The sequence below is a fragment of the Genypterus blacodes genome, unplaced genomic scaffold, assembly GCF_046128005.1.
Source record: "Genypterus blacodes isolate CSIRO-AG114 ecotype Tasmania unplaced genomic scaffold, CSIRO-AGI_Gbla_v1 ptg000061l_1, whole genome shotgun sequence".
Taxonomy (NCBI): domain Eukaryota; kingdom Metazoa; phylum Chordata; class Actinopteri; order Ophidiiformes; family Ophidiidae; genus Genypterus; species Genypterus blacodes.
The window spans coordinates 3,635,480-3,653,343 of NW_027466873.1; the positions used below are offsets into that span (position 1 = coordinate 3,635,480).

General features: G+C 45.2%; 1 protein-coding gene across 4 annotated transcripts in view; it reads left to right on the forward strand.

Annotated features, from left to right (window-relative positions):
• Positions 1-15,179, forward strand: part of tcf7l1b (transcription factor 7 like 1b) — a 30,650-nt gene extending 15,471 nt beyond the window's left edge. For 2 of the 4 annotated variants that reach the window (XM_076154248.1, XM_076154246.1), the window contains exons 4-12: positions 2,980-3,063; positions 10,152-10,287; positions 10,425-10,527; positions 11,064-11,147; positions 12,888-13,028; positions 13,137-13,299; positions 13,412-13,519; positions 13,635-13,686; positions 14,262-15,179. In XM_076154248.1, the coding sequence (XP_076010363.1) occupies positions 2,980-3,063; positions 10,152-10,287; positions 10,425-10,527; positions 11,064-11,147; positions 12,888-13,028; positions 13,137-13,299; positions 13,412-13,519; positions 13,635-13,686; positions 14,262-14,737 (1,347 nt within the window). In that variant the 3' untranslated portion in view covers positions 14,738-15,179. The remainder of the gene's footprint in view (positions 1-2,979; positions 3,064-10,151; positions 10,288-10,424; positions 10,528-11,063; positions 11,148-12,887; positions 13,029-13,136; positions 13,300-13,411; positions 13,520-13,634; positions 13,687-14,261) is intronic. The other 2 variants (XM_076154249.1, XM_076154247.1) reach the window with 1 other exon arrangement.
• The last annotated feature ends 2,685 nt before the right edge of the window (positions 15,180-17,864 follow it).

The window sequence follows — 17,864 nt, forward strand, 5'->3', positions numbered from 1 at the left end:
ACCGTAACTAAATGGTTGTGTAACTTAAAGATTCTAACTCTACCATTATAACAGTTATATTTAACTTTTGGGTGCCTGTGTCACTTCTTCAGCACGACGTGTAATTTTGCTCTGAAGCAGTGAGATAGTTGCTCGCAAAGTTTGGGATTTTTTCTCTCCCTTTGGCAGAGTTTCTGACTGAGTTTGACAGCAAATGTCCAGACATCTGTCTCTTCTCCATGCTCTGATGTTGGCCTGCAGTATGGCACCACACACTTCAGAGATGACAAAGACTCTTGGCTGTGTTTTCCTTCGCTCTATGAGAGCTGTGTAACAATTAGAATCCAGCTCTGGCAGGCCACATGCCCCAGAGCATATGTTGTATTCTCTCTGTTCAAAAAACCAAAGGGCTCCAGTGCCGCTCTTCTGGAAAATCCGCGCGACATCTTTGCCACCTTTGTTGCATCTGGGTCCTTTAAAAGTAGCACATTCTACTGATGTCTATTCCGAGCGTTGGAGGCTGTGAGGAAGGCTGGAAGACAATTAGAGAGCGACGAAAATGGATCAACGGAACTTGACATTAGTTACACATTTCCTTCAGTACTCAGTCCGAGTGTGTTTACCAGAGCCCCGGGTCCCCACAGTGGAACCGGCATTGCTATGGGCCCCGACCATATGCCTGTTCAGAATCTATTTGTTTGGGCATAACTGCAAAGCATAACTGAAGTTTAGCGCAAATGTAAATGCTGATTTGACCATATCTGCCGTTTCAATCAATTTGATAACACCTCAGCCATGTCCTAGCTGCTTTTGAATCACAAGTTTTTAAGTGCTGGCTCTTATTCTACCATCCCCAACTTTTTTTCCCCTGCCCTGCTTCCCCTGTGTTCTTTTTTTCCCTCACTCTTAACACCGAGGAAAGTTTTTGCTGAGCAGCGTGGCCCACAATTCCTCGCCTTTTGTTTCCTGAAACAACTCTGGAGTTGCACCCAGACACCCCCCCTCCCTCCCCCCTCCCCCACCTCTCCCTCTCATGTGTTAGTGTACGGCAGGGCTGCTGTAGTCTGGGGACTGTTGAGGGCCGGGAGCTAATGTGACAGTGTGTGGTTGGCATTACCTGGGTGGATGTTTCAGGGAGTGTGTGAACAGTTGCTCCATAGGGCACGCTGGCAATTAAAAAAAAAAAAGTCGGCGCTCAGAAAAAAGTGCCTGGGGGCATGTTCCTCAGTCCTGGCAGAAGCTGTCAAATAAGGGATGGATTGGGTGGGAGAGTCGGGGTGGGCACGGCCGGGCTAGACCAAACGCTCACAATAGCGCTTGTTTCATTTGTGGAAGGACTCATGATTGACATAGATTAGACAGAGAAAACTGCATTGTTTTGGATTTTCTCTCCGGAGAGAAGCATTCATTAGGCACCATGCACACAGCAGAGTAAAGTTTCAATAGGGAGCTAGCAGCCTCTAAAAGAAACTGCCTCCTGACAGTTGTATGGACTTGGGCCCATTAGTTGGAACCTACGATTCAGCCTTGAGCAGTATAGTGAAAATGAAGAGGGCTGATGTCAACTCCAAGAATTTCCCCCCTTTTCCAAGGGAGAAAGGGTCCCCTTCCCCCTCCCTCGGTGCTCTGTTGGACCCCAGCTGTCAGGAAACAATACCCTCTGCCTGCTCCGACAAACTCATTCCTGAAAATGTTTTTTTTCCCTCCTGTCCCTTTTCCCCCCTCCTGCTATAATGTCTTTTCCATTTTTAACCCGCGGCCATCCAAGCTTCCTTCCTCCTTACAAACCCCTGAGTGATGAATGAAGTTTTAAAAAATCAAAACCTGAATGCACGACTCCTCCAGTTAGCTTGTTTGCCATCATTTATCTGCAGCAACTTTGCAAACACACACAAAAGCTGTGCGCGCATTCTGCCCGGGGTTTGTCAGTCTTGCCAAAGGGACAAATGCGATTTCATTCTTTCCCATCTGACAAATGATTTCCGATCACATTATAAATCCATTAATGATGCTAGACGTCACAGCGGACGGGGTTCTTGCCTCTAACAGGTAGAATTTATCACCCCTGGTTCAGTTCCACGAGCGAAACACCCTAATGTGTCTGCAATGTGTCTACAAGGGCCCCGATGAGCAAAACATAAGCGATAATATAAAATGCTTTTAATTAATTTGAAATTGTACCACGGAGAAAAATCCACATGCATGACAAGCCGCTGCATCCGGTATTTAAACTGATTCACAAACCAGATGGTTGGAGTTGTGCTTTTGGACCTCTGGCTTCATGCTGGGGGATGAAAAATTGTTCAGCTTTTTTGTATCGAGCAGTAAATCACCAAAATCTCTCTTTGAGCACATAGATCCTGTAAAGCACTCGTGAGACGCAGAGACGAAATCGGACTGTGGCGGAGATCTGTAAGAGAAAAAAAGAGGGAAGGCTTACACAAATGTTCATGAGAACTTTAGTTAATGTATGAAAAAAGGCGCGATACACTAATTTAGCCCGGGTCAAAAGGCCAAACCAATTGAGCGGGATAGACGCGAGCGAGCGCGGCGTCCCCCACCCTCTCCCCCCCACCGCACCCTAAACCTTTCACTGCTCTGTGGACGGAGCTTCCTTCCAGCTGTCTCTTCCCACCCGCTCAACGACGGGCGCCCACAGCTGGCCGATTGTTTTTCCTTGACAAACGGGCAATTTCACAGCCCTCCACCAGTCCGCTGTGTTCACATTGCTGTCGCTCCCCCGTGCCAGAACTCCCTGTCTGACTCCAGCGGTGGTGTGGGTCTCATACAGGTGTTTGCTGGAGCTCTCTGCAGGCTCGACACCATTTATACAGGCTATTGTTTACTCGAGGAAGAGGCGCAGTCCCTAAGTAACAGTAAATATTTGAGAGTTGGTCCCATTTTTTTGCAAGAATTTTGTTAAAGGCTGCATGTTTCATTTTGTTGTATTTTCTTTATCACTGCATTGTTTCATTTTGCTCCTTTCCCTCTCCTCCACAGTACCTGCAGATGAAATGGCCTCTTTTGGACGTCCCTGGATCTGCAGGACTCAAAGACTCACGTTCTCCAACCCCAGGGCATTTAGTAAGTATGCTGCTAATTTGTTTCCAACCAAACCGAACCAATCTGCCAGTTTATATATAATTATTTATTATTACAAATCTTTTCTAAATCCGCTGGCCTTTGTCCTGCTCCTTTTCTCGGGTTAGATTCATGCAGTTCTCAACAGAACAATAATACTTCTGTTACGTCTCACGCTGTGGCGTCTGTTAATCCAGCTATTCAGAATTGTGTCGCAGTCGCTCTCTTATTTTGTAGCCCTAATAAGATTTATCCTCTGAATCCGACAAGACATTAATCGAACTATCAAATGTGGATTATGAGGGAAACCATTTGACAATGTAAATACCTAATATGTAGTTATTCACAATAACAGACTGCATGACATGGCACAGTTTGACATTCAGTAATGACAGCGACTTGCCGTCAACCCCCAGACCACCTGCAGTCACTCTGTCTGTCTCTGCAGCACCATAATTCATAGCTCTCTAATTCCATAAATCATTGCCATTCATAAGCTTTTCCCACACAGGTGAGAACTAGTCATCACGGTGTCTCTCTCTGGCTAGACAATGTGGGCCCTCAGCAGACACGCTCGCTGTGTGGTGTTTGCTGAAAGACGCATGTTCAGGGCTGAAAATGTTGGGTAAAGATTCTGCATAGGCGGTGTGAAAGTGCACATCTCTTATTTGTCTCAGGCTGATTCCTGGACGGAGAAGAAACACTGGGTGACTCAGTCCTTGACCTTACATGTCCCGGCTAGACGTGTTTGTTGAGTTTGCGGTGCGTTCTCCAGAGTCCAGTAATGGCAGTGATATATATGACAAAGTCCCTCATTGACTGAAGGCTAAGAGAAACTGTTTGAATGATTTGCTCATGGGAATCCGGCGCAGACGAAAGTCCCAACAGAAAGCAATTAAAGATATTTTATTAGAAGAAATGCTGACCTCTCTGCGACCCTGGACGGTTATGGTACACAGCAGCCGCTTTGTAATGTTTTGTTCTAGCAAGCTGATTCTCATTGAGACCAAATTGCGAGAACAACGTGTCGGATAATAGCAATTCGATTTGAAGAAAATGAAAAATGCGCTGAACAATGACGTCTGGGTCTCAGCTGGGATTGTTCCTGTTCTGACATTGATACTTGTTACTTTTAATGACATTCCATTTAGCTCTGTGTTTATTTGTTTGACCTTTGTCTGATTTAAACAGCATTTAACAATAAGAGTCCACAGAGAAAGAGACACTGGAATTGTGAGACAATGTGAAGCATTCAACTGGTTTCATAAAATGTTGCTTAGATTGTTTCACTTCTGCATAGTTTAATGATTGTTCTGCCTCAGTCTGGAGCATGTTGTGTGTAGTCACCATGCAAAATGCTGTTTAAACCCTTAATAGCTGCACATAAGAACCTAGGGAGTCTTATATTATAGACCTGAATTTAAAGTACACATTATGATGTTTTAATACATTAATTATTATACTTATATTTTATATTGGTGATTTAAAGTAGATTAAAGTTAATGAATGAAACTGACATTTTAAACACAAAGCCCTTCTGGATTTTTGACACATATACTGATATCATCAAAACATACTGACAACGTAAACATGTGACATTTTCTGTATTAAATAATTAATCAGTGAAATAAACGCTACACAGAAAATACATATCAACAAAGGTGTAGTTATTTTATAACTTGAATTTGGTAAAATAAGGGCAAATGGTCTCTCTTTACAGATCTGTCATTCATCCTGATACCAATACATCAGTGATAAGCCATTATTGGGCTATAATATCAGTCTGACAATGTATCAGTGTTGCAATATAAGAGGAAGTCACCATTCTAGATTTGATGACCTGCGACAAAAGGGTGATTTGATGTGTGGTGGGAAGTTGTAATAGCAAGTACCCTGGGCAAGGAGGATAGAAAGTAAAACACCCCACTGTGCCCTTATCCCCCACTCTGGGCCAGGAGCCCACATGCCCCTCTGGTGTGCTGCTGCTGACAGGGAGCCAGGCTGATTATGTGCTCATTACTCCAGCCACGGAGAGAGCGAGTGGGAGGGGAGCAGCAGGCTGGCTCCCCAGGCCTGCCGGCTCCCCAGGCCCCAACACTGCACTAATGAGAGCAGGGGGAGCGGATGGGCAGACATGGGGGGCCAAGGATTACTGCCCAGGGCCAAGAGGAGCCAGAGAGAGACCTGAGGAGAGACAGTCGGGAGACACCAGCAGGGACTCCTCAAGCAGACCTGTATTCTTGAAGCCGTTTCGCAAGCGCATGTTAACTCTGGTTTGTTTGCGTGACGGGCTGCCATGGTTATATCCACGATGAATTATGTGAAGTACCTGTCAATACCTGCATGCAGGAGCTTGTTTATCTTATATCTTCCGTGCATATCAGCTGTGTAATAATAATAGCTTAGGGATCAGACATTCTCTTGGTTCAGAGGCCTGTTCAGTCAAGTGCCTTTACTGATTAATTAATCATCCACAGGAGGCACTATAGTGAGCCGTCACATGATTATAATGTTGATATTCCAGTCCCTGGGGAACGATATCGAGCGAGACGACTGAACCGCAAACACCTCGACACTTCTGCTCTTTCTGGCCGCGCGCAACAAGAGAGAAATCAGAGCCTTCAGTGAAAAACGGAGGTCCAGGGAAAGACTGTTCTGTCACAGTGCAGATTGGGTCCATAAGGCCTGTATGCTAATCTGAACCTGCTCTGGCCTGAGATGATCAATTATTCAACAGACAGGTTTGTTTAGCATTCAGTCCGTATTGCTTTTGGTAGTGATGCTGGTGGTGGTAATGGTGAGGGTGGGGTGGGAGGACTGGGGGGGGAAAGAGGAACAAGCTTTCCTATGAATATACCCCACCCCAAAAGACACGTGAAAATACACACAAGTACACATGAAACGCACACGCACGCACACGCACACATACATAGCACAGAGCCCCTAAAACCCCCACATCAGCTCCTGAGCTCTTAATGAATAATACATCAAAGGTGCCGCAGGGCCAGGTGATGCAGTATGGAGAACCTGTCAGTCCATCAGCGTTGGTCGAGAGAAGACCGGACAGGAGGAGAGGAAAGGAGAGGAGGAGAGGAGGAGAGCAGAGGCTGCTGTCTCACTGATGCACCCATAATGCTCATCACCACAGCGCACCAATTCACAGTGATTAACACAGGGTTGATAATGGTGTCAAGGCTACGTGCCTCCCTTCACTGGGGTCATTCAGTCACTGGCAGCAATTTGTCCACAAAGCCTATTCTATGTGTCATCACCGGCTACACTGACTAGCACTATTATGCCGGATTAGAGGGAGCCGGGGCTCTAATGAGGTAGCACTGACCAGGGTGTCTGCGCCGTACTTCCTTATCAGATCAGGGATAGCTCGGTGCTCAAATATGGGCCCATCCTCGCTTGACAGGCACGGAAGAATCGCCCTCTTTGTTTCCATATTGTATTATGGCCTGGTGTTATCAAGGCACGAGGAGCCACAACCCTGTCAGCACGTCATCAGTCTCTTAGTCACTGACTTGTTAAAGTGAATTGAAGTGGCGATGTCTGGTGCAGCATTCCGAAGATGCTTTATTTTTTTTTCTCTCCCCTAAAAGCGCCAAATGCAACGTTCTCACCCATATGACAGTTTTAGTAGAGATATTAACTGAACGAATGCTGGTTCTTTTTTTTATACAGTGTTACATTTACTTTGACCCACATTTCTTCAGCGAACCTTTGCCGGAGTCCTGTGAGATTTCCTCATTTTGCATTAGGCAGTGAACAACCGGGGATCCATCATGAAATCAAAGGCTTCGGGAGGACTGAACTGAATACTGATGTAAGGTCTGCAGTCCTGCTGGGCTACCGCAGAGATAAGATCCTCTTCGAAAAAAAAGGAATGAGGAAGACAGAGCTTTGATTTCAGTGAAACTCTGAAAAGGAACACTTACTAAATACTGCGAACCAGCGACAGTGTTACTTGTCCTGTCTGTTGGTTCAGAAAGGCTCATTATAGGCCGACGTGTCAATGAGATCCATACATTTTTTGTCGCTCGGCCTCGCAGTTTATTCAACCACTATCAGGGAGACTCACTCACTCCACCGGGCGTTCCAGTGCCGTAATACGACACCGCACCGCGCCGTGTTGTTCTAACCTAGAATATTACTGCCGTTGACCTTTTCAGAGGCGATGACCAGACGTTAAGCTCAACACTCGTCGTCTCTCTCCCCCCCACCCCGGCGATGAATGGCCGTAGTCTCGGGACGGTTGAATTTTTTTAAAGACATACGACACGGTCAGTCCCATCGCACGTCCGCTTCCTGTTGGCGTTGACAAACAAGGCTCGGATTTCTCAGCATGCCGGGCATTCTTTTCACCCTGTCTTTCCTGGAGTTTTTTGAAAGGCCTCCGAGCCTCCCACCCAGAATCAACCAGCATAAAGGCACACAAAGCTGCAGGGTTATTCAGTTTGTTCTAAGCTCTCTTCCCCATCGGCTGTTTGCCTAGTAATTCAATTCAGATGTGCAGGATCCAAAAACATGTTTGCTTGAATGAAATCCACCCCTCCACCCACATTGACCAAGGACTGTGCTTTTCTTAGCGCCGTTCCAAGTTGGACAGCCAAACGAGGTACTGCCACCTCGGCCTCTTTAGCTTCAAAACCTCTTAACAGACAGACATCTTTTCTCTGCACCAGCTCAGCAGCTTTTTCTTTTTTTTGGGGGCTTTTTTTTTTTCCTTCTTCATCTTCACCTCACTCCATCCACTCCAGCACGCCTATACTGCAGGAGGCTGTTTGTAACAAGTAGGTCTATGTAAAGAGTGGATGTAGATACCATCTGGTTCCAGGTTGCTCTTAATCCGTCCTGTCACGTAGATGTTGTTTATATTTAAAACACGGCTCATGTTCCATGTGGTTTCCTTATTACACCTCGCTTGTTGATCGTGAAACCAAGCGCACGGAGCTCTTCGGGGCTTGCGTGGAAATGAACGCTACACAAAAACACACGTGAATGACGGTATTGATAAATTGGTATTGAATCCGAAGCTCTGATCAAGCCATCCATGTTGTTTTTTTTTAATGAGACACTTTTTATGCTCTCGGGTCTCTGGAGAGTTTTTTAATGAACGTTTGATTTAAGTCAGATTTGATTTGAGTTGAACTCTCTTCCAAAATGTTCTGATTTGAAGAGACGTATTAGCTGATGAGGTAAACATCTCTCCTGCTCTCCGGAGGCCCGTTTCGGCAGGTAGGATGCAGGTCAGGATAGTTTTCACACATGTGCAGCCTGCATACTCAATTTGACTCCATATTTCACTCTGGGCGCTTAAACTGAGCGGCAGGCCGCAGTTGAAACTGGTGCCTTCAAAACTTAGAAATATGTCGGGAGCACACGGATGGTGTATTCCAGAATATGAATAATTAATAGGCGTCATTTTAAATTCTCACTGAACTGCTTCCCAAAATGTGTTGGCATCCAGGTCCAGAGGTCTCAAACAGCCCTCACAATACAGGGGGAAAGCTGGCATATTGTACACAAAGTACCAACAACAAAGAGGAACACAAACACGACTTTTGGGACCTCGGATTCCAACCTCATAAATCAACTTTATTACCGCTACGCAGCTAAATCAAAGCCTCTCCTGTGCTCCGTACGAATTGGGTGTATTTTCACTCATCCTATGCATTGACCTTATACGCTCTGGATTAAACCGAGAAAGTTGCGCTCTGAGGAAAGTGGTCTTAATATAGCCGTGTTTAACACCAGTCAATATTTTCCTCTCTACATCTGGCATTAGCCGAATCAAAGTGTGCTTTCGACGTGGGAGAAAGAAGTTTGCTGAGGATTTAAAAGGAGGAAAAGCTAGACCTTCCCTTTAAAACATTTTCTCCTTTTTTTTTTAAATGACGGAGTGGGGGGAAAAAAAAGCACAGCAAAGATTCGGAACAATTCTAAGCAGCGTGAAGCAAGAGAGTGTACAGAAGTCTCAATGCAAACCTTGTTCCCCGGCAGACCACGTTGGAGAGACGAGAGGTTGGAGAGAAGGGGGGGGGGGGTATTGAAGAAAGGTTAGGCTGGAGGAACAAGACTCCTTTCTCCCCCCCCCTACCACCCTCACCCCTCCCCCCCACCCCTTGACCCTCCCATGTGACGAGTTGAGCCAACAAGTGCTCTATTCAGCCAGGCAGCCAGGGGGAAATGACTGCCAGGCCCGAGTGCTGCCTAATGAAAGTAGAGACGCTGGTTATTATTATCATTATTATTATTATTGTCCTCGTCATCCTCATCTTCAGGGGCAGTGGAACAGTCATCCCATCAATCGTTAATAATGCCGTATGTTAAATCTACGTGTGTGTGTGATTGCTCCATTGGCTTAAATTTGGCATCTTTTGTATTGTAAATCAAAAAACTAACAAGTTCCGCCAAAAAACAAGAATCCTCTTAATTTCATCCGTGTTTAAGTTTCTAATCCCACATTTTTGTTGTAATCGCAGCACAGCCAGTTTCATTCTTGCACTTCCTGTTTCTTCTCGTTGTCAAGGAAAGCTGTTTTCAATGTTATTTAATTGATAGCGTCATCTGCACTGCAGCGTCCATACTTCCCCCTCATACTGAGAGCAAGATAAAGTTTCCAGTTGTTTATGGGTATTGGGTTTGCTTTCGCCTGATTGTGTGTGTGTGTGTGTGTGTGTGTTTGTTTGTGGGTTTCTGGTGTGACTTTTGGACTGGTGGCGCTGTTGTTTTTCTTGCTTGGACTGAACAAACAGTTCTCTCCTCGACTAAACGGCTGTAATGGTCTTGGCATGTGTCTGCAAGGCTTTTTAGTGTTCCTTGGTGCTGGTCCAGATTGCATCACAGGGCCGGTCACACGCACAGACCGTAGTGTTTACCATGGAGGGCATTCATGATGGCCACTATTCACCCAGTGTGTGTCATTTAAACAGTGATCATGGGCAGTGGGAGGAAGAGTTTTGTTTTGTTTTCTTGCTATTTGACATGATTGGGAGGTACGGAGCAGCGGTCATTGGGTTTCTTTTAAATGTTACTCCTCTTTAAAACTCTCTGTGTTTCTTTCTCCCATTTCCTTGTAACAACAGTCCAATAAAGTCCCAGTGGTGCAGCATGCCCACCATGTCCACCCGCTGACGCCCCTCATCACCTACAGCAATGAACACTTCTCCCCCGGCACACCTCCATCACACCTCTCCCCAGAGATCCTCGACCCAAAGACTGGTAAGCTAACCCCCCTTCTCCCCCCCTGTGGACCTGCTGGTGAATGTTTGGACGCAGCAGCAGCAGCAGCAGCAGTAGCTAGCGATGTGGTGGATTCTATTCTAAAAGTTGGTTTGTCTCACCTGTGACACCTGCAGGTATCCCTCGGACACCTCACCCATCGGAGCTCTCACCCTACTACCCCCTCTCTCCTGGAGCCGTCGGATCCATTGCTCACCCTCTGGGCTGGCTGATGCCACAGTGAGTTACTTTTCACACACATACACAGACACACACACACACATAAGTCATAATTAATAAAGGCCACTCATTCTGTTATTGATTATTGGCTGTGAAGTTGAAAGTACTGTGAACTTATTTGTGGATGAGTTGTAATAGCGGGTCTCAAACTGTGGTCTGTCTTCCACCGTTGGTACTTGATGCTCGCCTTGGCCAAAACACAACAAGATGGAAATTGAAATTCTGTTGTTGTGGCAAAGGGACATCACATTATCGATGCAGACGCAGTTCAGAGGCTTTAAACATGCGAATATGATGCAACAAACTGGTTTAAATGAGTTTGATCCGTTTTATTCTCTCTCTCTCCTACAATCCTACAACCGACAATAATCAATGAAAACATTTAACATTACTGGGAGGAATTACAAACATTTACAGGTTACAGATACATTAGTAGAGGATTCTAGTCGTTGGGTTTGCTGTCAGCTGTGTTTGATCCACCTTCACCACCTCTCTCTCTCTCCCTCCCTCTCCCTCTCTCTCTCTCTCTCACTCAGGCAGGGCCAGCCCATGTACTCCATCCCTCCGGGGGGATTCCGTCACCCCTATCCAGCGCTAGCAATGAATGCGTCCATGTCCAGGTGAGTGGATCATGTTCAACAACACCCCCACCCTCCTGCAGGGAGACACCTAATACGCGCTGCTTGTATGTCATGCGGTAATCACATTTCTTTGCTTTCTTGGCAGCACGTCGGTGTTGTTGTTAAGCTCCATTGTACACAGTCGAGGCGACGGTTTTGAAAAATAGAACAAAATGAATGGGAGACGCTTGGTTTCTCCACGGTGACCGTGTAAAATCAGCACATAAAAGAAAACTGTCTGAAATTAAGAGGAACGAGTGTGCTTTCCACCTGTGATAAAAGACGAGATCACAGAAATCCAGTGGGGCGATGGATCCAAAGGGATGTGAGGTTTAAGTCGACCTCGACAAGCACAGCTTATTAAATAGAGGGAAGACATTATTGGCATTCAATCCTCTCCTCCTCGGATCGCGCCGTCTTTTCTCTCAGCGCTCGACGTCTTGCGGTGAGGCCGACGTCCTGAGCCTCTCCGCTACACGCGCGCTCAGATGAAAGACCAGGGAATCGATTAGGACGAATCAAAGCTCATCTTGAACCTACACATCCCATCAGACTTAACTCTCTGACCCCTTTGTCAAAACTGGAAAGATTTGTAGCGAGCCTTCCGGTGTTAGTATGAAATGAAATATTCAAAAGGGGATTCTGCGATCGATAGCATCAAGACTCACACACACACACCTCGCGCACCTCTAAATACACCGGGAGGAGGTTTGATATTGGATGCATCAAAGTAAAACTAATCCAGGATAATCTTAATCTGAAATGTTAACCAGAGACTTTATGTGGGACGGAGACACTTTAACATCAATGAGTCAGAATGGAAACCTGCCGTTTGTGCCTCAGACTCATAATGTGAAAAGCTTTTCACATGATTTCTTACTTTTCCTGTTCAAATAAAATCAAACTCAATAAAGAAGCTATAATTTAACAAAGGCCACCAGGTTTACAGATGGAAAGACACTGTACAGTACGGAACTATAAATTCCGCCAGCGCTCTCTCCAGCAATATTGTGTGTTCCCGCAGCTCGTCTGCATCACTCGGAGCGGCGGCGGTGGCTGAATCATCAGGGACTCAGCAGGAGTCTATAAAAATACAGTCTGAATAGATTTATTCTGCCGGCGTCTCCTTAATGCAGCGAAAAGGAAAATAACGCACAATGTCAGTTCATCATTACGGCATAATTTTCTTCGAACCCATTGTGTGGGAGACTGCGTGCTAATAGGCTCGTACAGGGTTATTATTGTGACTCTCGTGACGGTCCGACGCATTTCATATGACTTCGCAAAATGCAGGCAATTTCCAATCTGACAGGAGCAGCCGTGTGCGATAGAGGGCCATGGAGCTTAATTTTCCCCTTTGTCCATTACAATGCGCCATTGTATTAACAATTGGAAATTGAGAGAGACACTTTCTAAAGGTGTTCTTTGTGGACGCCTGTCAGAATGCTCTCCGTGGTCTGGAACGTGGTAAGGAAAGTGGTTTCAGGTGTCGCAGCCATGCTGTCACCATGGTAACAACACACTCCACTTTTCTCTAGCCATGGCTGAATAAAGAGGCTTTTGAAAATGTCTTTATTTGAACAAAAAAAAAAAAACCTTTAGCTCATTGTGTGTATAAATGTGGTCTAGTCAGATAGCGTGTGCACAAAGAATCTCAGGCCAGGGAGGTTATGTGGCAAGTTAGTGAACAAACTTCAGTGAGTTGACGCTCACGGTGTCGCTTCCTTTTGCGCCCCGCAGCTTGGTGTCCAGCCGTTTCTCGCCTCACATGGTGACTCCGCCTCCACACAGCCTCCACCAGACAGGCATCCCCCATCCCGCCATCGTCTCACCGGCCATCAAGCAAGAGCCCATCGGCGACATGAGCCCGTCAATGCACGCGTAAGAATCACCTCACAGTAGCAACAACCCCAGCTTCACGCTCTGAGAAGTTGTTTCCAGAACATTCGGAATCCATTAACGGCATCTTTTTTTTATATCTGGGATTAGCAGGAAATCTCCGGTTCCTTCCAAGAAAGAAGAGGACAAAAAGCCTCATATCAAGAAGCCTCTGAACGCTTTCATGCTGTATATGAAGGAGATGCGGGCCAAAGTAGTGGCAGAGTGCACTCTAAAAGAGAGCGCCGCCATCAACCAGATCCTGGGAAGACGGGTAAGCTGAGTACAACCACAGTGTGTGTCTTTAATACATGCATGTCTGTGTGTGTGTGTGTGTGTGTGTGTGTGTGTTCTAACCAACCTCCCGCTTCTGTTTCTGTCCGCAGTGGCATTCGCTGTCACGAGAGGAGCAAGCCAAATACTACGAGCTGGCCAGGAAAGAGAGGCAACTCCACTCCCAGCTCTACCCGGGATGGTCAGCACGAGACAACTATGTGAGTTTGACAGGGGTTCATGATTGGGCCAGCCCGTTATCGGTTGTTATCGTTATCGTAATCCCGACTCGTTGGTGTGTGTCCTAAAATGTTCTTCTTTTTTTTTACTTGACAGGGAAAGAGGAAAAAGAGGAAGAGAGACAATAAGGTGGACTCAAAGCCAGAAGGTAAGGAGCCTTTGCCTTCTTTCGTTTCCCTCTAAAGCTCAAATGGAAGTTTGTCCAACAAAGATCGAGTGAATCCCAAGCTAACAACGCCTTTTATTTTCATTTCTTATTAATTTCTTTACGTCTTTTAGCATGGATTCTTTGCTTCACTAACACTTATGCACTAACGTTTTTCCCTGATCTATGCTTTATGCAAGCAGCATATGAGGTTCAGTGCTAATAGTAGCAGGTATGTGTAGTGTTGTTGTGTGTGAGTGTGTGTGTGTATAGGCAAGACTGCTGCGGTTCAGTGCACGTTCTGATGGCGAAGGCGTCAAGTTATTGTTTGTTTTTACTTCATGCATGCATACAAGTCCGCTCATGTCTCTTACATCCTGTTTGACTTTCCCTATCGAGCCGTATTGTGTTTTCAGGTTGTTTTGAATGCGTCGTCACTGCAGTCATCATCATCTTCGCCTGTTTTAATAAGCAGCGTTTACTTCTGTTCAGCGTTGAGGGACTTGTAACCAGTTTTCCAAGGCGGCAAGCAGATCCATAATTGAGCCTGGTCCCTTTTCCTTGTGTTCCCTCTCCAGACTTCTCCATAAGGAGCAAGAAGCAGTGTGTGCAGTACCTCCCGTCTGAGAAGATGTGTGACAGCCCGGCGTCGTCGCACGGCAGCATGCTGGACTCGCCGGCCACTCCCTCGGCAGCGTTGGCCTCCCCGGCCGCTCCCGCCGCCACTCACTCGGAGCAGGCCCAGCCCCTATCGCTCACTACCAAACCGGAGGGACGCATGCACCACCACTTCTCCCTACACGGAAAGGCCTCGGGGTCCACATCCTCCTCCTCCTCCTCTTCCTCCTCCTCCTCCCAACATGCCATCTCTATCCCACTTGGTACTTCAGGTAGCCAGTCGACCACGCCCATCCTGACTCGGCCCATCCCCTTCACCTCTCTGCACCACTCCATGCTCTCCCCCCCCTCCCCCTTCCATCAGGCGGCCCTTCACTCCCATCATGCCTTGTTCCAGTCACAGCCTCTCTCTCTGGTCACCAAACAAACTGACTAAATCTCGCAAAAGCAATTGTTCCTCCCGTTTATTGCTGTATATTGCTTTTCTTTAAATAGGTATTAGAACCACCTTTTTTTCTAAATAATGAAAAGGAAGAAATATTATTGGTCAATATTTGACTTTTTGTCTCCTTTTCTACATCTCTCAATGAAACAAATGTATTTTTTGTAAAGTTTACTGCAGAACTGGTTTCTTTTTGATGCATTTACCCAATGAACTTCTTGTATAATAGAACCAATGTACATAAAGTTTCTTCATAAAAACAAAAAGGAACAAAAACACATTGTCTTTTTAGCCAAAACTTGATTAATGTTAGTATTAAGTTGAAGTCATTGTACTGGCCAATAATTGCAGCCCCCCTCCCTCTCTCCCCCCCTCCCCAATCCCACCCTCCCCCCTTTTCAATTCACAAGTGTGTGCCCCTTCTTTGACATGTTAAATAAACATTTGAAATTGTTTCTTAAGAGAAATGTGTCACTCTGGCTTATTTGACGTGCAGTAAGAACACGTTTTGTGGTTTAATAAGGAGTCTTATGAAACAAGCTCATGTGCCTTTGGTGTTATTCTTATAATAGTGACAACAAGCTGATAACTGCCTTTTGTAGGTACTTAGAGTGCAGCTTTAATGAGCATTAGAATTTTATTAAAGTCACACTGACACTGATTAGGATTCCAGCACTCACATTCTATTAAGTAGTGTTTTTGTTGCTGTGCAGATGATTATTAGTAAACTAAACTGTTAACTTATACAGCAAACACACAAACAAACAAAAACATAACCTCCAGGTGAAGGTAACAATCTGAGTTATGAACAGATTTTTAATGTTTGATTATGTCCTGAAGTGGATTTTGAGGAAGAACCAGATATTATCGTAATTTTGTGACATTTTCAGCAATTTCTACAAAACTTAGCCATTAAATAACCTTAATGGAAACAAAATATGCCGTGTGTGTCCCACATGAATACGTAGGTGATATCTGGTTTAGATATGTATAACGATCTGGATCTACTGGTCAGGAAAGCATTTTCAGATAGGAGCCATATTTATCCAAGCGCGTAGCCTGGTGCCTAGTTTGCAGCTACACTGTCATCTAGTTCAGATAGCGCTGATTCGGTAAAGCACAAACAGTTTTAACGCCTCAAACAGCTATGGAGCTTGAACCAGAGCAGTACTGCTATTAACGAAAGGATGATGGAACGGCTTCATATCTTATTTATTTTCAGGGGTATGTGTGAATGGGGGAGGAATCACAGAAATGCATGTTTTGGGTGTTGAGTGATGTTCTGGCAGGGTGGATGTGCTCTCTGATACACTCTTGCTGTGTATCTGTCTCCCAGCTTAGAAGACCTTCATTGATAGTGGCAAAGAACTCAGAAGAAGGCCAGAGATTTAATCTTTAATTCGAAAAGAAAATAGGCTAACCACACTGGAAAATGAGATTCTGTATGAGGATAACAAGACCTGAAGCTCAAAATAAATACAAATAAAAAATAATAGACATCTGCTGCTTCTTGGAATATGGTGTCCCATAACAACAACACAAAAAGCAGGTCAGGCCCATCCCCAGCACGCCGAACCTTACTCGGGCTCCCTGTTCCTGTTGCACTTTTACTGCATCTTTATTCGCCGTTTGGCACACTGCTTAGGCTTTAATTAACTCCGAGGTAATGGGATGGAGCCCCCGGGACCTCATTAGGCAATTCAATTAGTGAAAAATACACAAGGTAGGTTGCAGTTTTTGGTGGCGTTGGAGATGAGGAGTAGTGCCAGGGATGGACCAATTATGTTAGAGTGAAGGGGGGGTGGTGGTGGTGGCCTGGACCAGGATCTTATTATACAAAAAGATCTCTAACACAGAGACATTCAACCCCTCCAAAGAACTCATTCAAAAATTGACCAATACAGATGAATAGGTGCTGCAATAATTTGTGTCTTTGCCCGGAGCTGCGAGGACCGGTGAGGACACGGAGGTCATGTCCTCAGTATTTCATCCTGGTATCTTGTGTGTCTTAGTGACCTGAGGCGTTTCAGATCGACATTCGGGGAAGTGAGAAAATCATCTCCGTCTTGAGTTTGATGAAATAGCTAATTTCTCAATGCAAGAAGAAGCGTCTAATCTAGAATAATCAAAGTTGACAATAGATTTTGGTAAAAGACATCCAATACTGACATTATTTTAAGCCAATGTCCTTAAATTCCCCCCCATTTGTGGTTAAAGGAGAAAAACAGTGTTATTTCCCCGGGCAGATGATTGACTCCCTGTATTACACAGAAGCCTTTTAGAAATCTGATTCGACAAGGTGCAACATTTTACACGAGGAATAAAAGTCACACAAAACATTTACATGAACAAATTAACTGTGGGAATCAATGGAAATGAACCGAATGTTTCTGTATTTTCCTGCAGAAGAAGGAAGAAGGAGGGCAAAACTTTTTTCCCCTGCTGAAAAAGCACTTGTGACATTAGTATTTCTAACATTCTGGCTCCAGCCCAGATCTTCTCTCCAAAAGAGAAGTCGCTAAGCAATAACGGTGAATACAACTGCCTGCGTATTATTTATCACCCAGGCTGTATATCATCTGTGACAGCATCAAAGGTCAAAGGTCTCCAGACAAAATTAGCCCAATTTCAAACTGGCTTCTTTCCGCTGCGGATTAAAGCGGCAGACAGGCAAACGAAGGATCTGTTTCCCTTTCGGCGGCGCGCTCGGCTACCAAACTGTCAGTCTCCCTGTTCTGTTTTAAAGAATCATTAGCCATAATAAGTCTTTGCTTGTTTGCCTTTCTGTCTTACATCATTCGAGGCACAAACTAGAGTCTCTGGTGCCACGGCTGCCTTCTCTGAGCCACTTCACCAATCCGTCACGGAAATTACAGGTAATGAGTTGTCACAACAGCCAGCAAATCTGTCTCCTCAAGGCCATACATCTATTGCAATGTTCAATTCTCCGAAGACAATCCCCTTATTATGAAACTAAGTCCCTAAAGTGGATGACTTCAAATATACTGCTTACTTCAGGTTGTACTGAAGCAATATAATCTGTTTCTGGTAAATACATTTACTTCTTTGTTGATGCATGTTTCTTTTGTATCTTGGTATATTATATTTTGTTTAAAAGACA